Genomic DNA, 22,883 nt, shown 5'->3' with positions numbered 1-22,883 from the left:
GTGTTTTCGTTGCTAGAGTTTTAAAGGAATCTACAGGGCAGCAAAAAATATTATATTCAAAGATATATCTAAAAAGTAATACAATGAAAAGTGATCCAATAGAAATTATTATATTAAAAAACACGCTAAGAATAAACATAGAACAAATTCAAGAAACAGGAAAATACTAAAGTTGAACATATCATCTTGAAAATAATTGTAACTCTGTATTAATAATTATTGTCTATCGAAGAACGTAAAATTCAAGGGTTTTGTCGGACTGGCCAGCATCAAATTCGAACTGGACACCTCCCCATAATTGTACTCAACATTAAACTTCTTCAGCAACTTCACAGTGAGCAAAGCGACTTCAGTCTCAGCCAATTCCCTGGCTTGACACGATCTGGGACCATGTCCAAAAGGCATTGTTGCAAATTCTTGCAATTCCTTAGCCAAAACACCTACTTCTTGAGACAACCAGCGTTCAGGACGGAACTTGTGAGCATCTTCAAAGTATTCCTCCCTCAAACTAGCCAAATGTGCTGCTATAAGCACGTAGGTTCCTTTGGGAATGAAATACTTATGGATCACGGTGTTTTCAGCTAGAATTCTGTTCAATATCGGAATTGGTGGAGCTAGACGAAGACTCTCTTTGATACAAGCTTGCAAATAAGTCATTTTCTTCAAATCAGCAGCACTTAACTCCCTCTGAGGCAGTCTGGCAATCTCTTCCTGGACTTTTTTCTGACATTTCGGCGATTTTGACAGGTGATATAAAAGAAAAGCCACCGAATGGGCTGTAGCATTCGCTCCGATAATGAACATGTCCAAAAGAACTGTCATGGCGTCTTCTATCAAAATATCCTCGTTCAATAACAAACGATCGATCATAGAAAAATCGTTGATGTGCGGTTTCAGGTCTTTTTTCTCTCTGAGCGCTGATTGAGCCCTTTCCACGTATTTGCTCAGAATTGAGTCGATGGAATCGCAGTTCTTCACCAACGAGCGCCAGGATGGAGTGTCGATGAATTTCCAAATGTGGAAGCCTGGAAAATAGGGTTAAGGGTTTGTGGAAAATACAGGATTAGATGTTAGATTCAGTGAATAAAAAAGATTAAGGAAGAAGTAATATATCTACAAACTTGGAGAGACCGCGATAGTGTTTCAATATGGCTGACTGAAATTCCGGTTTTATCGTGGTAAAATTTGTATTTCTTTTACTTTAGAGTTTTTTCTTACTTTACGTTGAATCAATAAATATTATTAGTTATTAAAATTGCGAAAAGAATATAATTCTAGTAAAAATATAGAGTATGTCCCCGGATTGTCTTTACAAAAGTAAAACTTTTTTATTTACATTTTGAGAAAAATGCACTTTTCATAAAAATTTTGTCTTGCATTTTTAATTACATTTACACTTTTCTAAATTTCCATATATAGAGAAAACTTAGAAAAACATGAAAATATGGTGTAATTTCCTAAAAATCAAAACGCATATGGTAATATAGTTTCGTTTTCATCAAGACAATCCGTAGACACTGTATATGTGTGTATGGGGGAAATAAAAATACAGATAGCTTCTGAAACAACTAAGTAAAAATAAGGTATCCTAATTACTTTTAACAAGAATAGTAATAAATTCGAAAATTCAAGAATAAAAACATTAACAAAGTTAACAAATTCCATAATTTATTTGTTTACGACCTGCTTAACCAATTATTATAAAATAAACAAAAAATAGTAAAAAAAATAAACACGAAAAAGTGCAACTGGCATAATTTAAACTGGCCAGAAAGGCTAACAAAAATTACTAAAACTTATTCAAAATGGCTCCTTCCTTAGTTTATTTTATTCAATGGTTAGAAAATTCAAATTTTATTACCGAATTCGCATTTTCTTATGGCATCTGTGGCACAGTTGACGCTATCCAGAATTCTGCCTGGATCAGAAGTGGGACTTAAGCCAGTTGGATCAAGAAAACCAAATTTTCTAAATATATAGAAATACAGATCTTAGAAAGTATTTTATGCATGAATCAGTGGCGTGCACTGTTAATCAACGCGGATTAGGCAAAAATAGCATAAGTAATTCATTAAGTTTTAGTGTGTAAAAATAGACCGTTCAGGGAAGTCGCTTACTCAGTCACTCAGCCGTTGACCGTCCCTGAACACGCTCAATGTAACTATTTTTACTCTAAATTGGGGGAAAATCTCAAATTTGGCATCACTGAGCAAGAAAGCGGTAGACACCGACGAAATTAAATCACGCGATACTTCTATATTCTATCTCCTTCTTCCACATTGGTCTTCTTTCTTATGCACGCCACTACCCTCAGCAGGCGGATGAAACTGCCATTTGAAATTTGGAAACACGGCGGAGTTTCTGCCAGTAGAGGGATAGATGGCGCTGCGTAGAAATTTCATCTAAAGTCCCTAGATATTCATCTAGGGACTTTAATTTCATCATGATTTTATCACGTCATCCACAGAGTTTAATTAACAATTCGTTTGATTCTCTGTGGAGTAATTGGAGTAGTTCGAGTAGTTGAAAAATATAAATATTTATATAAAATGTTGATAATTTAACAGTGATGTGCTTTGTTACCCTATGAATAAACATTGATATGAAGTTGCTTTCGCCAGAAACAATTATAATTAAATAATTTAATAAAAATTTAATTTCTAAGTGACCCGGATCAGTTAGATCAGTAAAATAAATTGAAAATAAACGTCATTCCATATTTGGCAATGTCTGTCAGTTTCTGTGAAGTGGAAGTGAATTGTGATTTGTTTTTATGGGAATATTTTACGGATTTTTGCGAATTTAGAGTATTTTGGACGATAGGATTGTGAAATTTAAAAGCCAAGTAGTTTAATATATAAGATTAATTAATCCCTGTGATAATTTTTATGAAATTTCTCATAATCAAAACAAATTCTTTCAACAAAATGGCTGTCTCAGAAATTTGGAAGATCATTAATTTTAAAGTTTTATTTAAGTGTATTTATATCGAATCAAGAATTTGTATAACATATTAAAAGCTTAATTTTAAAGGTTGTGCAGTAATTTATGTAAGTGTACGCTTTTAGATAAATATTAAATATACAAATTTGCAAAGACAAACAAGTAATTTTAAAAAGATCATTTATTTATTTAAACGAGTATAATCATTAATCATTAGGTTGAAAATATATTTGTATTTACTTATTTATATATTTTCTATACCCTTGTATTATTTATAAGCCCTATATGTCCTGTTTTATTTGAAAAAAAAATGCTTCGAGTCATCGAGAATAGATTTAATAACAATTTTGTCCCTTGGCTTTGTGTATTATATAATGTGAATTGTAAGATGTTTCTATTTGAATAGGTCATTAAAGTTGAGATTAAAGTTATACCAAATTATATTCACGGTAACTATATGTCTTTTATATAATGAATTATTTATTTATAATTTATAACCTTTTTTATAATTACTTATAACTGATTGTATAAATTCTGATAACTTTTATATATACTTGTATAGTGTTGAATGTGTTATATGTAATTTTATTAACAATGTTATAATAAAATAATCAAGTTACAAATTTTTCGTGTTTTATTCTAATTTCAGGGATAATTTCAACCTAGATTATTAATTTATTTGTATCAAAATACATTATTTTTATTTTGTAAAATGTTTTGTTACAAATAAGTTCATAATCTAGATTGAAATTACCAAATATAAGTAAAAAACTTATGAACTGGCAGTAAAGGTCCATTTAAAAATATGGCGCGAACTTTTAGTTCTACCAGTAGCCCGCTTGGATCGCGTCGAGCGCGTGTTTCCAGGCTTTAACATAGGAGTTTTCATTTCTTTCAGTTAGTTATTCTATGACCCTCAGTATCAATTATAAATCGATTAATAATTACATATTATATATTTTACCTGTTGAGTGTCACTGCACACATGCACTCCAGACACCATTTCAAAATTTCGTCTTTGAAAGTTTTCGGCATTTCGTCTTGCAAATTCCGAATTGCCAGTGTTCTTTCCACGAATTGATCGCAAATATTGTCGATGGTTTTGAAATATTTATCCACGGACGATTTCAAAGGCTGTTCCAGTGATTCGTGGATTTTTTCCCAAGCCGAACCAGACCTGAAAATAATAATTGAAAAATTACACAATTTCACAACCAACAAACACAAATTGTCACGGAACTACGCCTAAAAATTACTCTTTTTGAGCTATCAAATGGTCAGTCTAAAACTGCAAAATAAAGAATGTTATTTTCTTAAGAAAATAAAAAATAAAAACTTTATAAAATTCCTTCACCAAATTGTCCGATTCATAATTTCCAAACGCGGTATATTCAAACTTCAAACTGTCCAACCGCCGAGCGCGGGCCTTTATATACCCCTGCTGACTGTTTCTCGAACCTTCTGTAATTTTCGATACTTTTCTGCCATCTACCAGTAAATTCTATTGCTTTATGCGCGTACTTGTCGACTTGAATAAGAGATGGCGCCTCAACAAAATGTCTTCAGATTTCTTCACAATGTAGGCAACCAGCAATACACGTTTTAGTTACTCGCTTCTCCGACAGATGGCGCCACATACACCTTGACAATATCTTCCCGGCGTTGCCGGCTTGCTCGAACATGTGTTATTATCAGGGTTCGGAAGTAGTTAATTAAGACGTAGTTTACCTGATTAACTACGTGTAGTTTTTCTTCAAAAACTACGTTTTTTCCCGTTCATTAACTACATGAAAACTACGTTAATAAACTACTATTGATATTATAAATAATTTTGCTTTGTATGAGGAGTCTAAATAATATGATGTGAATGGTTATATTTAAAGCCATATTTCTTCTGTTTTCTTAAATACATTATATGTTTTCTCAAGCTTCAACTTATTATAACCTCACCTCAAACCTTTGACATTTGAAAGTTACATACATATGTTACATAAACTACACCCTCTACATAAACTACATTAACTACATGTAATGTAGTTTATGTAGTTTTCCGAACCCTGGTTATTATAATACAGAGCCAAACCAAACATTTCAGGTAACCAAACCAAAACAAAAAATATCATAAAAGTACTTACATTAAAAATGGCCCAGCCTGTCTCAACCTCCTATGCTCCAACCTGTACTTCTCCACGGAATCCAGACAGGCCCTCACAGGCTGCTTCCCCTCATTCTTAAACACTAGACTAGCGTGTTCCGGCCGGGACAACAGTACCACATCCCCACCAAAGGGTCCGTGAAGACGTACCACCGGACCATAAACATTGAAAAACTTCTGGAAAAACCGCGTGTTGCCTCCCCAGCTTAGCAGGTTGCCTAAAAGACCATATTCCTCTTTTATTTCGTTTGAAAAAGTATCAGATGTCGGGTAAAAAAACTCACCAAAAAACTTGCCTAAATTCATGACTTGGAACAAGGCGCCTGCAGTGAATTCAGTGCTGAGAGACGGTACGTAGGTCCACATTTTTGAGATTATTCTCAAAGTGTTCGGTCCAGGAACAGCGTCGAACGAACTGATGTTTTTTGGGATTGAAATGGCATCGACTGCGGCTAATTTAATTTTTGGTATCGGTTTAGTTTCCACTATAATTTAATATCAAATTTTACAGACTAGATACAGGGTGGTCCGAACTGTATTCCGGAAACTTCGGCAGCATATTCTGCAGATAAAAATAACTAAAAAAGTTCGTATAAATATATTATGTCCTAAAATGCTTAGTTTTGGAGATACAGGGTGCAGAATTTTCATTTTATTGCAAAAAATTCCTGAAGTAATGTCAATATTTAGATGAAAATTGGGGTCTAGGAGTTTTTTGACTTGAGAAATTTGATTTTGATGTCAATATGACTCCTATTTGTAGGGGGCCAACTACATGTGTTTTAACCTTTGAATAAGAAGACTAAGGAAAGAGCATATCAAAAATCTTAGGTACACCGCGATAGGCCTCAAATATGGCCGACTTAAATTCCGGTTTATCAGTGTCGTTCTAATTTTATTTAAAAAATGTAAAACTATGATATAGGGTAGACGTGGGGTACACTCAATAATTTGTTGTTTTATTTTACGTTGTGAATAAATGTTGGTAGTTATTAAAATTGTTATAAAAATATATAATTCTAATAAAAATAGATAAGTTATAATAAGTATTTATTAACACAAACATCCGATACGCTACTGAAGCAGGTAAGTCAAATTAACGTATCTAAATTCTTTGACATCTAAATCTTTGACAAGTAATAAATAAAAGCAAAAATGCAAGAAAAATATATAATTTATTTAATTTAAGTGAATTTCATAAATGATCGGTTTACTACACGTATGTATATTATATAGTCACTTACTAGCGAAAAGTTGTTCCATTATTTCACTAAATTTTTGCCGAGATCTACCGCACGCTACACAACCAACTATTTTAGAATCTTTTTCGATAAATCGCGATAGTGTCACTGTTAATTTAAGTTCTGCCACAATTTCCATCTAGATTTACTACCTTTATACAACTATCAGTAGTAGAATAAATAATAAATAACATAAAATAAGCTCCGTAAAGACTGACAAATCCACAAAATTTCAAATCAAATTCAAATGTGTCAAATGAATCGTCAAACAGAACTGTCAAGGATCCCCACCCTAGAGTGCTTTTATGGCGCTTTTTCCGCCCACCATGCATGAATACATGGATAGCATTATGCTCCTTCCTTAGTCTTTTTATTCAAAGGTTTTAACTGCTTTGAAGAGTAATAACTTTTCGTCCCTTCCTGTATAAAACTACTGAGTGAAAAAATATACATTTCCGTGATTTTTTACGTTAAAAATGTTGGTAAATTGCTACGAGCAACCGTTCTCAAGATATTTAAAATGGAAATAGTCAATACATGTCATTATTGACAAAAATAAAATGTTGAGTAGATATATATTATTTGACTGAACTTTTTATTTATTTAAATTAATCATAAATTTTTTTCGAAAAATTGTTGATAAAACAGTTTCTGTTGAACTTTTGGCACAAAAACATTTCAAATTTATGATTTCAGTCTAATAACTATATATTTAGTCAGGATGTTTAATTTATATGTTTATGAAGACAGGTATTGATAATTTCGACTACAAATATCTCGAGAACTATTACTCGTAGCCCTTTTAACCAAGATACCTTTTTGACGTAGAAAATCACGTATATTAAATGTATATTTTTTCACTCAATACAGGTTCGGACGAAAAGTTATTACTCTTCAAACCAGTTAAAAAATATGTAGGTGGCGCCCTCTACAAGCAGGAGTTATATTGACATCTAAATCAAATTTCTCATGTCAAAAAACTCCCAGACACTAATTTTTATCAAAATATTCACGTTACTTCAGAAATTATTTGGAAAAAATCGAAATAAAAATTAAACTTCCACACCCTGTATCTCCGAAATTAAACATTTTAAGACATACATTTATACAAACTTTTTGACTTACTTTTATCTGCAGAACACGCTGCCGAAGTTTCCGGAATCCAGTTCGGACCACTCTGTATAGCGTCCTGCAAAAGTGCGTCGCGTCGGGCATCTGTAGCTCCTATGATAAAAAACTTTGGCCGGGCAAACATTCCTTAACCCACAAATTTCCAGATTTTTAAAAAACTTCATTTTTTAAAAAAAAGTCGTATTTTCATTAATAAGAGCTCATCTGTCAAGATTTTTTTAACAGTTTTTCTTAGAGTGTCTTTAATCAAAAAATCTTGACATATAAGCTATTATTAGTGAAAATATGAACAAGTTTGTAAAAATCTGGAAATTTTTGGGATAAGGAATGTTTGCCCGGCTTTTTTTATTATCATAAAATATGAAGACTTGAAGTAAATAATGTTAATAATAAGTGCCAAAAAAACGATTTGCAATGTTTTATTTGTAAAATGTTCTAAGTTCCAGAACCAACAACATATATAAATCGCTAAGTGCCACGGCTATTTAACTGTATTAAGAAAAAATCTCAACAGAGCCACCCTCCGTTCTTATACATTGGTTATATAACAAAAAATGTTGTTTATCTCAAAATATTGATTTTGGCACTTAGAGCATTATTTACTTCAAGTCTTCATATGACAAAATTCAAACAAGATACAAAATGTAATAGCTGTTGATTCTACCTTATGAACATTCGCGTATTTATCAATTTATCAATTTATCCTGGGGGGCCCGGGGTTGAGGTCAGGGGGGAGGCCTAGGGCTTTTGTTTTTTTAAAATGAAAAATAATTTTAAAAAGCACATTTTTTGAATAAAACGTTCACATGAATTTCTCTATCAATAAATTTCATATACTTGGTTATCAAACCGTGATCCCGTAGATTACTTAAATACCTACAAATTTTCTAAAAAAATAAAAATTAACACATTTTTGAACACAACAAAATAATATCAACTAAACAAAATTAGAAAACGTCTTTTTTACTGCATCACAAGCAAATAAAAATTAATACGTAGCCAAGAGTCATAAGTCAGGATTTCCCTGGGGGGTGCCCAGCAGTAGATGGGGGGGGGGGGGCACCCCCGGCACCCCTGTAGTTACGCCAATGCTTATGAATCAACTTTGAATCGTTAAAAAATATTAAATTTTAGCCGAGTTACAAAACAATTTGTCCTATCAATCACTGATACAATGATACAATGCTTATGAAATCTATCTTGGGAGAGAAAATTCAGGGATTTTCGAAGCGGAATATCTGGAAAACTAATAATTCTACGTTCATTTCAATAAATTCAAATAATTTTCCACCGACTGTTGCGCCATCTTTTGCCTCTAAACAACACCAACAAAAATCAATAATATTGATTGATAATGATTCTTGTTTAATTACAAAAATTAAAGCGTTAAACTTAGTAATAATATTATAATTAAAAAATTAAGGGTAAGTAAGTTATAGTTACTCACCTGCTTTTTTTACGTCGATTATAACGGGTGTTGGCGGAATATCATCCACAACTGCGGCTGTCGGGGGGGCTTCAGCGGCTTTCGCTTCCGTAGCATAATTTACCCGGTTAATTTGCAGGATTTTTATAACACTTCTAGCCCCATTAATCGAAAACTGGCGCATTTTTTCGCAAAATCCAAATTATTTTTGCTTCAAGCTGCGACGGTTGACTTTAGAAGCGTCACCGGATGTGCCAAAATGGCGGTTGGTTTAAATTTGAATTCATGGCCAATATGACGTGCATATAAGCTGGTTTCTGAGATTTGTTGGTATTTTAAATATTTTTATATAAGGTAAAATAGTTTTTAATTAGAAAATTGCAAGAATATCGTACGCATTTAAGTTATATTTTAAAAATATTGACACAGTATCCAATAAAAATTATTTATTTCTTTATTAAACATGTATTTGTATAGTAGTAAGGTTTATTATGACTCCCATGTATATTTTTACCACAATATGATAAACTAAAATCTCATAATTCATTTTATATTAAAAGAATAAATAACTAACACTTCGATATTATATATTTATACAATTTAAATAAAATTTATTAACAAAAACACATAAACGAAACAGAATAAAAATATTATATAATATTGAATAATTTATATTAACTTATTTTACTGGATTTTTCAAACTAACAAATATTTTTGTACATCTCAAGTTTGTACAAAAATCATTAATAAAATTTCCTATTGAAGTGTCTTTTTCTGATTTTTTTGATTCAAACAAAATAACAAAATAAATATTGGGCTCCACCATTGAAAGAAAATATGTGCATTGGTCCTAAAAAGATATTAAAATATATTAAATTTAATATTATACAAAAAATAAATTATATAAAAAACGGCGTCATAGTGGCCTTTGAAATGAGAATTAGCGATTAAGTTTTTAGGGCAATTTTTAATAAAAAAACATACATACTACATCACTCGATCCTATAAAAATTAACAGCGTTCGTCATTTCAACGCCTACTATGACGCCTTTTTTTATTGTTCTATATACTTTTTTATACGTTTAATATTGTGTATCAAAAATAGGTATAATAAATTTAACGTATTATTAAAAGAAAAAACGGCGTCATAGTGACCTTTGAAATAACAATTAGTGATAAATTCAGTTTTTATGGCAACTTTTAAATAATATACACAAATATAAGTCGGCCCGACAAAAATTAACTTCAAAAATCAACGGCCACTTTGACACCGTTTTTCTTTAATTATTATTGCACAGTTAACTTTTTCTGTACGTTTAATGTTTGTTTATCTATCAAAAATAAGTAAAATAAATTTATGGTATTTTCGGAAAAAAAAACGGCGTCATACTAGCCTTTGAAAATGGCAATTAACAATAATTTCTCATTTTTAAATATTATACTGTTATGATCGAAAAAAACGGTGTCATGATGGTTTGGACATGACGATCGACGATATTCCCCATATAATTTTACATATAAAATGACAGAAATCTTCATTTCCAAGGCAACACTGACGCCGATTTTTTTTCGACCGTCTGGAATATGAGTTGGATTTATAGAAATTAACATCGTTCGTAATTTCAACGCCTCCTTTGACGCAATTTTTTTTTATTCTATTTTCTATTATCTTTTTTATTTATTTTTTTTATATTTACCTGAGATCTAAACTTTGTTATGGGTCTGTTTAAATTTAACAACTCTGTGGTTTCAGAAATCATCTTTAATATTGTGTCCAACTGTTTTGGACTTCTCTAAAATATTAAAAATAATTATAATAAAATTAATATAAATAATAAAGTCTTCATAAAAAAAATAATACTTACAGGAGGATAAGACACAATTATTGGAAAACTATCATAATCATCAATATCCTCATTTACTTTATTATCGGATAACAAAATTACACAGGCTGCTTCAAACTTTTTTTGAAAAGAAACCATCCTAAAAAACATTATTTTTTAAAATTTAAAGTTTTAAAAAAATAATTAATATTACTTTTGGTAATAGTCGTTTTGTAACTTTGAACAGAGATGACGCATATCGTTTGGAGCTGTCTGATTGGCCAAAATATCATGAAAATACAAACTAAACTTGCTTAAAACTGATCCTTTTAACTTTTGCAACCACAAAAATAATGCCGGCAAAGGACTATTTTTAAATAATCCCAATTTCCATGTCTAAAAATATCAAATTTAATTATTATTTATTTTTATTTTATTTTTTTTATATTTATTTTATTTTTTTATTGTTTTTTAGTTACCTCTCTTTGCATTCTACTCTCCCACGCTCCTAAAGTAGTATGGGCTCCATGAATTAAAGCTAACGATAACAAAAACTGTAGTCTATTAAGTTCATACATAGCTTTAAATAACTGTTGTAGTACTTCGCATTCAAAACTAAACACCGTTTTCACAGGAGTGAGACAAATATTCGTGAAACCAAAGTGGTTATTCTGTATAATTGTTTCTATCACATTTAAGATATCTATGTAAACAATATGTTTGTTTCCCATGGCTAGATTGTAAACTTTTTCATATCTAAAATAAACATTTAGATTCTGTTCAAAAATATCACTATAAAAACTTACAAATCGATTAAATTGACTCTAGCATTGAGAAATTGCATGATATTTTGACAGTAATTTTGTAATTCCTGATATGAATTCTTACATCCATCCTCAATTTTTTTAAGATCGTTTTTCATGGTTTCATAAACAGATCTTAATGAATTCTATAACAACAAAAATTTACAAAAAACTTGGATTTAGAAGTTAATAAATAATATAACTTACGTCTTTCCTTAAAAAACTTTTCTGTTTGTTTTGAAGGAATCCCAAATCCATATAACTTTTCTCTGCCAAAGCTAACTGTTGTAGAAAATTCAAGAACATGGTTTTAGGGCTTGTAGGTGCCTTTGGGACTTTTTCTTTTTCCTAGAAATTAAGTTCATCAGAGTTATTACTAAAGCTATGTAGGGAGTCATTCTTACAGCATGTTCTTTGGCTTTATCAAAGCACAATTGTGATATATATGTGAAGAAATTGAAAAGGAACTCATCTTCTTTCTCCATATCATAGAATAATCACAAAATTTAAAAATACAAACATAAACAAAGAACAAAAACAATTTGTGGTTACGTTGTCAGTTCTTCTTCTAAGTAAAATTAGAGATTTTTGTACCTAATCATATAATATATGATTAAGGTTTCCCAAACACATTTTAGTAGATTTTAAATAAAATATTATTAATTTTAAATTAACAGTAACGTCAAACTTTAAAAGTACTTACGTTTCAAGCTATTTATAATGTGAAATATTAGTTAAATATAAAAAAATTAAATCAAGAACCACAGATTTTGATGTATTGTTGACAAAGGCCTATAAAATATAAAATAAAAGAAGAATTTCTGTATATAACCTACAGTTCCTACTGACAAGGACACTTTTTTGTTGAATATTTTTATTTATTATTTTTTAATAGTAACAAATAATGTCTGTGATATATGGAAAAGTAGTGTCGCTAATAATATCCGAAAGATTTGGACCAGTTGTAGAGAAAATCGTAAGCTTTTTATTCAAGTGCCAATGCAGTCCATTATTGTACATAAAAAGAGGTACAGAATTGCCTTTATCCAAGGTACTTATTCATTAACATTAATACGTATTATCAATGTATACATTCTCCTTGTAGATTAAAGAATCTCTATGTGTTTTAATAAAGTACCGCCTGGTTAATTTTAAACCAAATAAGAATGAGAACTTAGCCAATTATAGTTTAAATGTCGAGAATGTGCTTTTAATGCTTCGATATCCGTATTATTTGAACCATGCTAAGAAATTATTCGGTGACCAATCAGAAATGATTATAGAGGAAGTACTGCAAAAAGGTAATTGAATATTATATAATTTTATTTTCGTGAAACACCATATTTTTTTAGGATTTTGTTCTGCATCTGAACTAATAATAAAAGTCTTTGATAAACTATGTAATAACGAAGAAAGATCTTTAACGCTGTCACAAGTAAAGGAGAAATTAGTTTATTTAGTAACTGCAAAATACTTGACCCGAGTACCATATGCAAAAGAAGATAAACCTGTACCTTTATTAACTGTAGATGAGAAAGAATTGACTTCGTTACCAAATATTGATATTAAGACTTTAGTAATGCACAGAAAGGATAACTCAGTTGAATTGCCAGGTATTTTAGTACAAATATATTAAATTATAGATAATCATTACAGTTTTTTTTAGATAAAAATATCTATTGGACTGTAAATTTTGACAGATTTCATCAAGATATGAGGGACAAAATAATAGTTGCAGCATTTAATAAGAAGTTTGATGAAAATGCTGGTGAAATTATAAAGTATAGCGACAATATTTGTTGTTACTAAAAGAATTAATGTTTTTTTTATGTATATTTTAGGATATTTCTTAGACAAATGTACATAAGAACGGATCCTTGGGCAGATGTTTCAAATCCAGTCCCTGCCCTTGAAGTAAAAGATATTTTAAGAAAACAGATATCTGCTTCTCACAGTCTGGCGTTTTTCGATCAGTATATTAATATAATTTGTAAGATTTTTTTTTAATTTTTTTTATAAATTGTAATTATTAAAAAGAATATTGTTTTTTAGCACAAGAAACCAGTAGTCTTTTAAGAAAAGCTGGCGAAGCCAGTGGAGGGTCGTATCAGATATTTTTAAAAGAAGCATTTACACAATTTGCGTGGGAACTTGTTGAACAAATTGTATTAGAAAAATATGATTCAAAAGCTGCAAGAATATTTAGGTAGGTATTACAAAAAAAATTTGAAATTTTTTAAAAAATACATTAATACATATTTTTAAAGATTGGTGAAATTAAAACCATATATTGAACCTGACCAGTTGCAACAATTGGCTATGATTCCGGCAAAGGATGCCAAAAAACTGTCTTATCAGTTATATGAAGACAATTTTTTACATATTCAGGTACAACAATATTAAATTAACTTTAATATATACCATACTATTGAGAAAAAGAGTGTAAAAGTAGCTTTTGAACCTGCTGATTACTTCTGTCTACTGTTTACTAAAAACACTCAGGGATGCATTAGTAAATGACCTGTTTGTGTAAAAAAGTTGTTTTTTACTTCTAAAATACAATTTTTTTATTGGTAAAACTAGATTTCTATGTGTAAATAACTTTTCATTTAAAAAATATTTTTTACGTGTAAAAAATAGTTTTAGCGTGTAAAAAACTAGATTTTCACGGTGAATAAAAGTGTAATAAACCTTCAGGGAACAGATTAGTAACGATGTTGATGATGTTTGGTCATTTTATTGATAATATATACCGTATGATCGCAAAAAAAAACGGCGTCAAAGACGGCTGGGAATGACAATCGATTATAGTTTTGGTAATCTCTAGACATCATTTACTAAAAATTGACATAAAACAAAAATTAACATTAATTCTAGAAAGATTAAAAAAGGATAGAACGTTTACAGACACACAAATCTATTCTCAAAAAAAAAAGTTTTTCTCGAATTTTAAACTATACCCTATTTAAAAATCATTTTTACTCAATACAAAAATAAATTACAACCTTCCAAAGTTGTTTTTTGTATTTTTTACGTATGTTTTCCTTCAAAGTGTAAAAAACGGTATTAGCCGCTTAAATACTCATCTCTCTTTGAATAAGAAGACTATGGAATGAGCATATCAAAAATCTTAGGTACACCGCGATGGGCCTCAAATATGGCCGACTTAAATTCCGGTTTATCAGTGTCCTTCTAATTTTATTTAAAAAATGTAAAAAACTATGATGTAGGGTAGACGTGGGGTAGACTCAATAATTTGTTGTTTTATTTTACGTTGTGAATAAATGTTGGTAGTTATTAAAATTGTTATAAAAATATATAATTCTAATAAAAGTAGATAAGTTATAATAAGTATTTATTAACACAAACATCCGATACGCTATTGAAGCAGGTAAGTCAAATTAACGTATCTAAATTCTTTGACATCTAATCTTTGACAAGTAATAAATAAAAGCTAAAATGCAAGAAAAATATATAATTTAGTTAATTTAAGTGAATTTCATAAATGATCGGTTTACTACACGTATGTATATTATATAGTCACTTACTAGCGAAAAGTTGTTCCATTATTTCACTCAATTTTTGCCGAGATCTACCGCACGCTACACAACCAACTATATTAGAGTCTTTTTCGATAAATCGCGATAGTGTCACTGTTAATTTAAGTTCTGCCACAATTTCCATCTAGATTTACTACCTTTGTACAACTATCAGTAGTAGAATAAATAATAAATAACATAAAATAAGCTCCGTAAAGACTGACAAATCCACAAAATTTCAAATCAAATTCAAATGTGTCAAATGAATCGTCAAACAGAACTGTCAAAGATCCCCACCCTAGAGTGCTTTTTCCGCCCACCATGCATGACGCCCACCATTCATTATGCTCTTTCCTTTAGTCTTCTTATTCAAAGTCATCTCTGAAATTTATTTTTAAAAAATATTATCTTTTTTTTTAAATTGAATTTTAATTAATGGCAATTTTTAATATCAATTTTTTTGAATAAATAACATATAGAGGTCAGTCTGACAGATAGTATCAATTATGGTTTCAAAGACTTCTGCGACGCCGTTTTTTATATTATTTGATTTTTATTAATATGTATATGTTCTAGGAATTAAGAAAAGCGTCAGCAAATAATGGTCCAGTAAAGAATTTTACTCTGTTTCATATAAAATTAGAGAGTGTTGTAAGAATGTTACTAGAAACATGCTACAAAACACTTTTTAACACTATGACCAGATGCAATCACGAAAAATTGCAGAATAAACGGATCATAGATAAGAAACATCGAATAGATACGATTTTGATGGGTATGAAAGCCCAAAATGCGACTGAGGAACAAATGGCAGATGTAAGACCAAAAAAAGGTGATATTTCAGTCATTTTATTTATTTTTATTTCAGATAGAGGACATGATAACATTACCGGAAAAAGAAATTTTAGAAAACATAAGTAGGATCATTAAAAAATTTAATACAGTTGAATTAGAGATAGATCAGACGATTTTTATGTTACAAATGTTTTTGGTGTATCAGAAAGTCAATTAAATATCTTCTAAAGACTTGTATTAATTTGTTTTTATTATATCTCTAAGCTCTAGACTCTAGGCAGGAGATACAAATTATTACTTTTTGACCTCCCCCTATAGGCTTCTCCCTACCTCTATATCTCTGAAATAATAAGCAATTATGCAACCAGAAAATCACGAAAAAATTATCTTCTTTATCGACAGTTGTCGTACTTGTCACCTGTCATTACCTGACATTTCGCCATCTAGTCACGTGACACGATCGACATTGGAATAGAAAATTTTGACCACGAGGTTTTCAGCCCTCAAAAAAAATTACTTACCGGCTTACCACATTGAAGTTGAGTGATTTTTAAGATGCCCTCGAGCAACCCCTTGCCGCCCAAAGAGAACGCTTTATTCAAACGAATCTTGGTTAGTAGGAGAAGCGCCCGAATCGCGGGCCAAATCAAGGCTGAATATGCACATAATTCAAATTGTTTTTATTCTGAACCTTTTCAGTAAAATATATCCTTTTCAGTACGACCCGTTGATAAAGGAGTCTTTAGATTATTTAATGCGAAAAAAATTCGATGAAGAATTTGACAGAAATGTTGTTATTTCCGTCTTGTTATTTTGCCCTGTGATTTGTTTGTATATTTGTTAATATCTTTTATTAATTGGGGTTTTGAATTGTTTTTAGAAAAGCTACGAACATAAGCAGTACAAAAATGGGTTGAAATTTGCCAAACAAATATTGACAAATCCGAAATTTCAGGAACATGGAGGTTAGTTTTTTTCAAGTTCATTATTAATTGATCTACAAATAATATTAAGAAACAAACTAGAATTATAATTACTAGCACGAAATCTAAGTATTCTAAACGCATAATATGATTGGAATTGCTAAATTATTTTGAGGGATACTTATTTTTTCTTTTTTAAATGTTCAATATATAATTTGTTATTAATTTGTAGAAACCCTGGCGATGAAAGGTTTAACATTGAATTGCCTGGGTAGGAAAGATGAAGCTTATGAATATGTTCGTCGAGGTTTAAGGAATGATTTGCGATCTCATGTGTGTTGGCACGTATATGGGCTGTTGCAAAGGTAAATTTAGCTTAAAATGTCATAGTTAAAGGTTTTTTTAATGAGTATATTAATTCTAGGTCAGATAAAAAATATGATGAAGCTATTAAATGTTACCGTAATGCTCTTAAATGGGAAAAAGACAATATACAGATCCTCAGAGATCTGTCTTTGTTACAAATACAAATGCGTGACTTGGAGGGATACAGAGTAGGTTTATTATATTATTAAAAAGTAAAGAAAGACTAATTTTGTTTTTGTTGTTCTTATAGGATACAAGATATCAACTTCTTATGTTACGGCCGACCCAAAGAGCTTCTTGGATTGGATATGCCATGTCTTTTCATTTGTTAGAGGACTACAAAAACGCTTTAAATATTCTTGATACTTTTTTGGATCAGCAACAGGTAGAAAACTTATATATTTTATATACAGTGATACTTTAAAATTTTCTTATAATTTAAAGTTGGATATTTTTTGAAATTTGTATCAAAAGCAAATATCTCCAACAAAAAATAAGCTATTAAGATGAATCAAAAAACAAATTATTGAGAAAATATACACTTTGATGATAATATGGTTTTTGAATTCTTTACTTTGTTAAGCCCTCCTACAGGGTGTTTCAAACTTTTGCTATTTTCCTAAATCAATTTTTTTAGAAACTAAGTACAACTGTAGACTATGAACAAAGCGAGCTCCTGCTCTATCAGAACCTCATTGTTCAAGAATCGGGTGATCTTTTACAAGCCTTAAACCACTTGGAAGTTTACTCACCGCAAATTGTCGATAAGCTCACCCTAAAAGAGAATCTAGCGGAATTGAATTTGAAATTGGAAGTTTACAATGAGGCCACGCAAATCTACGAGGAACTGGTTCAGAGGAACCCGGAAAACACGTTGTATTATAAGAAATTGATCGAGTCAAAACGGCTGACCAAAGAGGAGGATATTTTAGCTTTTTACCTGAAATATTCGGAAAAGTTTCCTAGAGCGATGCCTCCTAAAAGGTGAGTCAATTTTTGTTTGGATTTACTTTATTCAAGCAAAAAAATAACCAGGGGCGAGTAAAAATTAATTTTTTAATCTTTACGTGTAAAAAAATATTTTTTTATTTGTAAGAACTGGGTTTTTACGAAGTAGATTTTTGTATGAATGTAAATGAAAATAAAATGTAATTTTTGTTACGTTTTTACATGTATTTTCCAAAATCTTAAATAAAAGTAAAGAGATATGTAAAACATTGCTCAGTGACTGATTTTATTAAAATTATATATTAAAAAAATCATTTTATTTACTGACTGTTATCTAAGTAAATAATATAATTTATGATTCAAGTGTTGGCTTGTAACACAAAGACTAAAAAATAATATTTAATAGCAAATATTTACCTTTTGTATTTAACCACGTTTATCTGTTTGGACTTATTTTTTTAGAATATTCAGCCTAGAATTAATTAGATTTTTTTTTGTTTTTATTTCAACTTAAATGAATGAAATGCATATTTATAGCCATACCCAATTAAAAATTCCATCGAAAAAAAGATTTTTGGTTAAATTTTGAGAACCCCTGTTTTTTATGTATGTTGTCATATTATCAAGATATATTTTATGTTTTTTTAATTAAAATTTAAATATTTTTCAAAAAAAAATAGAAAAATACAAAAAAAAATTACAAAAAACTTCATTAACGTGTTCCTGGGGTTGAAATATAATAATAATAGCTCCCAGGCACCTCGAAATATACCACCCCTTATTTACTTAAGACTCACCCTGTATATCCCAATAAATTTGTAGGAAAACGTTACATCATGTCGACAACTTTTTTATGGAAAAAACTGACTTTTTTAAAAAACAGGATCTAATTTTTTTCGCAGTTATTTATTTATACCCTGTATTATAAGAACTAATTTTGTAAAATGTGAATATTGTGAAGTAATTTCTAATAAAATGATACACTTACTTTTAAAAAAATAAACAAACTTGTAGGTTATTTAAAAGCCATCATTATTCTGAAATAAAATAAAGATTAGTGATTTTTTTATTGTCCATTGTATTTAGATACATCGGCTATATCGATATAAAATAAATATCGATATACATTTGCCATCCCTGCTCACGTTCAATGTTTTTTTCTTTCAAATTTAAATTTAAGTAGGCTTTTCTTTTTTTATAGTTCTTTTCTTTGACGTGTGTTAAACAAAAGAACATTATCTGTTTATTAATAATGTCAATTGAAATTAAATAAAATTGTTCGGTATTAAAATGGTATTAAATTAAAAAAAAACACGATTTATTTTCGATTTTTTTTAAATGCATTGAAGAAAAAAACGATATTTTCAGCTGGGTTGATGTTATTATGAAGGTAATTGATTATATTACTAGGGCGTTTTTGCTAATAAAACTAATATTACTTTAGAGTATATATCTACAAAATTAACAGTAAAATGGATTATTTGTTCCAGGTTACCGCTAAATTACGCAACGGGTGTACAATTTAAACAGTTGGTGGACAAATACATGCGTAAGGCTTTTTCTAAAGGCGTTCCGCCATTGTTTGTGGACTTGAGGAGTTTGTACAAAGATGCCGAAAAAGTCCGGATCATTGAAGAGTTAGTTTTAAGTAAGTACCACTTTTTTATTAGAAATATATTCGATTTTTGATTTAAAAGAAAGTTTTGTACAGAGTGTCTCAAGATATTCGGACGGAAAAATCGAAATTTTGTAAAATCAATTTTATTTTTGCCTTGATCTATTTATTGAAAGGAATATTGAAAATATGATGAAAATGAAGTAAATACCACTTATTGTCACTTTCTTCGTTTTATAAGATGGTGTTACATCAAATCCGACGTTTTGTTTCCGAGATTAAGTTTTATATCATTTTTTTTACCAAATATGTAAAATATTTAAAATTATTATTTTTAATATACAGGGTGTCCCAGAAATAAGTCCAAGTATTTTAACCTGTAGTATAGTTCGACCCTAGAAACAGGCCCATGAGGTTTTTTTTGGGGAAAAAATGCTGAAAATTTTATATTTTTTTCCGACATTTTCCGGAAAATATTGAAGAACTTTAGTGAAATAAAAGAAATCGATTTTTTTTAAATTTTAATCAGATTTTTTTTATTTTAATCGTTTTAATCAAGTTGATTATTTTGATTTAAATCCATGATTAAAATAAAAAAAATCCGTTGATTTAAATTATTGCACCCTGGTAAAAAAAACATTTTATTGCATGGCGAAATTGCTAAAATGTGATGGGGTGTTTTATAAGTAAAATTCGTTAACGAAGCGGTAAAAATTTAAGAAAATGTTTTTCATCGAAAAGTGCCCCTTAACGATGAAAATACGTGTACTAAATAATATCATAAAAATACGAATGTCTCCGAAGATATTAGGAAAAAATGATTTTTTTTTGTTAAAACTTTGACACAGTGTATCTCAGAAACGAAGCATTTTAGAACACATACTTATAAAGTAATCGCAAAACAATTTCCGATGCACGTGATCAACTTTGAGTGACAAGGGATGGCGACAGCGCTGCCAGATTGAGATGAATTTATAAGATGAATTCCTAATGTAAAATTGGGGAACAAAAAATGTATTATATCATTTTTTAAAGGTTTTATTTTTAATTTAATAATTAATATGGATTATTAAGGACTTTTATTGTCACGTTCTCGTTCAAAATAGTTTATCAGGATAGCTACAAGCTCTTTTCTTCAAATGTTTAAATGCTTCTGCATATTTTCAACACACAATTTCAAGAAGTGCAATACAAAAACTCGAAAGTTTGGTCCTTAAAAGAACTGTTTGTGCTTAAAAGAACAATTTTAAAAAAAAAAATATGAATATAGGCAAAAAACGAGAATTACTCACAAAGATTCAACAACAACACGATATTATACAAAATAATGACTGACATTAGGATAATTGTCAAATAATAAACAACCTTGCTGAACACGGCGCAATGTGACCAACATAGCGATAATAAAATTCGGTTTGGTTTGGTTTAGTTAGTTATATGAACTTATTACCTTAAAAATACTTAAAAAATCACTCTCTGAAATATCAAATATCAGACACTACTTCAGAAACATCCTGTATACAATAGCGCGTTTTTCCTAGGTTATGTGGAAGCTTTAAAGAAATCGAATAAATACAGCGAGACGGAATCGACGAACGGTCCTAAGGAGCCGGCCAGCGCCATCTTGTGGGTGTACTTTTTCCTGGCGCAGCACTACGACTACTTGAAACAGACTGACAAGGCTCTGACGTATATCGAGACGGCCATCGACCACACGCCAACGTTGATCGAGTTGTTCGTGGCCAAAGGCCGAATATTTAAGGTAAGTGGGTAGGTTAGTAGGTTAAGTGGTTAGGTTAGGTTGAACTTTCCTCCTTTAGGGCGGAAAATGCGGTATGAAAAATTGTATAATAATTTGTTACATCTTGGTCTAAGAACAATATATTTTTAATTTACGACATTCGGTTCATATACACGCGAATTGCGAATATTGTTGTTATTGGTCGATTTCACAAAACCACAAAAGATTTTATTTTATTAAATTTTATTATCAAAAGAAAGATTTTAATCCCCTGTATCTACGAAACAAAGCAAAATCGGAAAATTAATCTTATTTTTATGTCAGGCATCTGCCCACGGGAGATGGCACATGTTTTCTGAAACATCCTGTAATAATATGGTTATTGGTTCAGATGGAAGAAACCGAAACCACGGCACATAAAACAATCGGCACGCCAACTCTACTCAGATTCCATTGTTTAAAATTTCTATAAAATTTGACCTTGTCGGCGCCATTATGGTTTCCTAGTCAGGGCCGGATTAAAACGTATTAAAAAATTTCTCAGTAATTGACTGAAACTGAATTTTATTTACAATACTTTTGTCCAAACAAATGAATCGTTAACCGCGCATACTTCTCGAAAAGTAAAAAGGAAAAATCAATTAAATATTTCACTGTAGAGAATAGACAATTAAAATTACAAAACATGCAACTAACAAAAACATACCAGGAGTACAAACAAGAATTAAAAAAATACCAATAAAATATTTTTGAACAATATAAAGAGGCTACGTACAAATTATGCCCATCAATGGGCGTAGCAAATTTTATTAATATTCAAATTCCAAAAATTAATAAATCCACAATTTTTTTTGAGAAACTTCTATTTTTTTCATGGCAGGAAACAAAGTAGGTACCGCATTGTATTTTATACGGTTACAAAGTGAATTGGTAAACATTTTAAATTCAAAGTGAACAGAACACAACCTGTACTTGTGGGCCTTATTTATATCTTCAATCAAGTCTTCTCTGTTAGCTGCAATTGCCCATGTTCTTGCCCTAAAAATGTATTGTTAACTTATTTTCGATATACTCATTTTATTTATTTTTATAATTATATTTAAATGATAATATAATTATTTTTAAATTTAATGTTGAATGTCCAGATACAACATTAAATTTTACTAAATATTTAACATTTTAATGCTAATATTTTATATACATATAGGGTGAGCCTTGAATAAGTGCAAATATTTTCAGGGGTGGTATATTTCGACCCCAAGAACACGTTTATGAGTTTTTTTTCGCTAAAAAAAGATATTGAAAATCGTGCATTTTCTTTTAACTTCCCTGTATATTTTTCGAAAACTTTTTAGATCTGCCTGTTCACCGCAAATTTTCCCACGGTATAATTTCTTAATCTCTGATATTACCATAGTTACGGCTTTACTCTAT

General features: G+C 30.0%; 4 protein-coding genes across 6 annotated transcripts in view; 2 read left to right on the top strand and 2 right to left on the bottom strand.

The window, feature by feature from the left end:
* Positions 1-89: 89 nt before the first annotated feature.
* On the bottom strand, positions 90-9,171 carry LOC115874538 (cytochrome P450 CYP12A2-like). Of its 3 annotated transcripts, none has more exons than XM_030889709.1 (6): positions 8,918-9,171; positions 5,383-5,583; positions 5,079-5,334; positions 3,908-4,120; positions 1,862-1,968; positions 90-1,025 (listed from the first exon to the last, which is right to left on the bottom strand). In XM_030889709.1, exons 1-6 carry the CDS (start codon positions 9,078-9,080, stop codon positions 217-219), a joined length of 1,749 nt encoding a protein of 582 aa, XP_030745569.1. In that variant the 5' UTR covers positions 9,081-9,171; the 3' UTR covers positions 90-216. The 3 variants fall into 3 exon arrangements, with proteins under 3 accessions (XP_030745569.1, XP_030745570.1, XP_030745571.1); XM_030889710.1 differs by having other exon boundaries at positions 5,079-5,316; XM_030889711.1 differs by having other exon boundaries at positions 5,383-5,550.
* Positions 9,172-9,535: 364 nt separating this feature from the next.
* LOC115874540 (KICSTOR complex protein C12orf66-like) lies at positions 9,536-12,093 on the bottom strand. The gene is made up of 8 exons (XM_030889714.1): positions 11,927-12,093; positions 11,730-11,870; positions 11,526-11,668; positions 11,199-11,475; positions 10,934-11,115; positions 10,762-10,879; positions 10,594-10,689; positions 9,536-9,746 (listed from the first exon to the last, which is right to left on the bottom strand). The coding sequence occupies exons 1-8, from the start codon at positions 12,005-12,007 to the stop codon at positions 9,576-9,578; spliced, it is 1,209 nt and encodes a 402-aa protein (XP_030745574.1). The 5' UTR covers positions 12,008-12,093; the 3' UTR covers positions 9,536-9,575.
* Positions 12,094-12,426: 333 nt separating this feature from the next.
* LOC115874536 (DNA-directed RNA polymerase III subunit RPC3) lies at positions 12,427-16,093 on the top strand. The gene is made up of 9 exons (XM_030889707.1): positions 12,427-12,573; positions 12,628-12,823; positions 12,875-13,135; positions 13,189-13,303; positions 13,364-13,512; positions 13,575-13,728; positions 13,790-13,910; positions 15,638-15,877; positions 15,930-16,093. Exons 1-9 carry the CDS (start codon positions 12,427-12,429, stop codon positions 16,071-16,073), a joined length of 1,527 nt encoding a protein of 508 aa, XP_030745567.1. The 3' UTR covers positions 16,074-16,093.
* Positions 16,094-16,296: 203 nt separating this feature from the next.
* The window catches only part of LOC115874534 (N-alpha-acetyltransferase 15, NatA auxiliary subunit), a 180,258-nt gene continuing 173,671 nt past the window's right edge, over positions 16,297-22,883 (top strand). Inside the window, exons 1-8 of the mRNA XM_030889705.1 lie at positions 16,297-16,468; positions 16,737-16,821; positions 17,012-17,144; positions 17,204-17,333; positions 17,396-17,530; positions 17,783-18,129; positions 19,584-19,741; positions 21,250-21,470. Coding sequence (XP_030745565.1) covers positions 16,412-16,468; positions 16,737-16,821; positions 17,012-17,144; positions 17,204-17,333; positions 17,396-17,530; positions 17,783-18,129; positions 19,584-19,741; positions 21,250-21,470 — 1,266 coding nt within the window. The 5' untranslated portion in view covers positions 16,297-16,411. The remainder of the gene's footprint in view (positions 16,469-16,736; positions 16,822-17,011; positions 17,145-17,203; positions 17,334-17,395; positions 17,531-17,782; positions 18,130-19,583; positions 19,742-21,249; positions 21,471-22,883) is intronic.

The sequence above is a fragment of the Sitophilus oryzae genome, unplaced genomic scaffold (assembly GCF_002938485.1).
Source record: "Sitophilus oryzae breed Bouriz unplaced genomic scaffold, Soryzae_2.0 scaffold_1297_pilon_pilon, whole genome shotgun sequence".
NCBI lineage: Eukaryota > Metazoa > Arthropoda > Insecta > Coleoptera > Curculionidae > Sitophilus > Sitophilus oryzae.
The sequence above is the reverse complement of the archived record's forward strand: the minus strand, read 5'-3'. Positions and strand labels throughout refer to the sequence as shown.

Excerpts from the sequence above, each read along its gene's own strand:
- LOC115874538 (XM_030889709.1), bottom strand. The coding sequence starts at position 9,080 with ATGCGCCAGTTTTCGATTAATGGGGCTAGAAGTGTTATAAAAATCCTG. Across the intron at positions 5,335-5,382 it reads GAATTTAGGCAAGTTTTTTG|AGGAATATGGTCTTTTAGGC; the intron begins GTGAGTTTTTTT and ends ACGAAATAAAAG. Across the intron at positions 1,026-1,861 it reads CATAAGAAAATGCGAATTCG|GCTTCCACATTTGGAAATTC; the intron begins GTAATAAAATTT and ends CCTATTTTCCAG.
- LOC115874540 (XM_030889714.1), bottom strand. The coding sequence starts at position 12,007 with ATGGAGAAAGAAGATGAGTTCCTTTTCAATTTCTTCACATATATATCA. Across the intron at positions 11,871-11,926 it reads ATAAAGCCAAAGAACATGCT|GAAAAAGAAAAAGTCCCAAA; the intron begins GTAAGAATGACT and ends CTTAATTTCTAG. Across the intron at positions 10,880-10,933 it reads CAAAACGACTATTACCAAAA|GATGGTTTCTTTTCAAAAAA; the intron begins GTAATATTAATT and ends AATGTTTTTTAG.
- LOC115874536 (XM_030889707.1), top strand. The coding sequence starts at position 12,427 with ATGTCTGTGATATATGGAAAAGTAGTGTCGCTAATAATATCCGAAAGA. Across the intron at positions 13,513-13,574 it reads TCAGTATATTAATATAATTT|CACAAGAAACCAGTAGTCTT; the intron begins GTAAGATTTTTT and ends ATTGTTTTTTAG. Across the intron at positions 15,878-15,929 it reads CTGAGGAACAAATGGCAGAT|ATAGAGGACATGATAACATT; the intron begins GTAAGACCAAAA and ends TTTTTATTTCAG.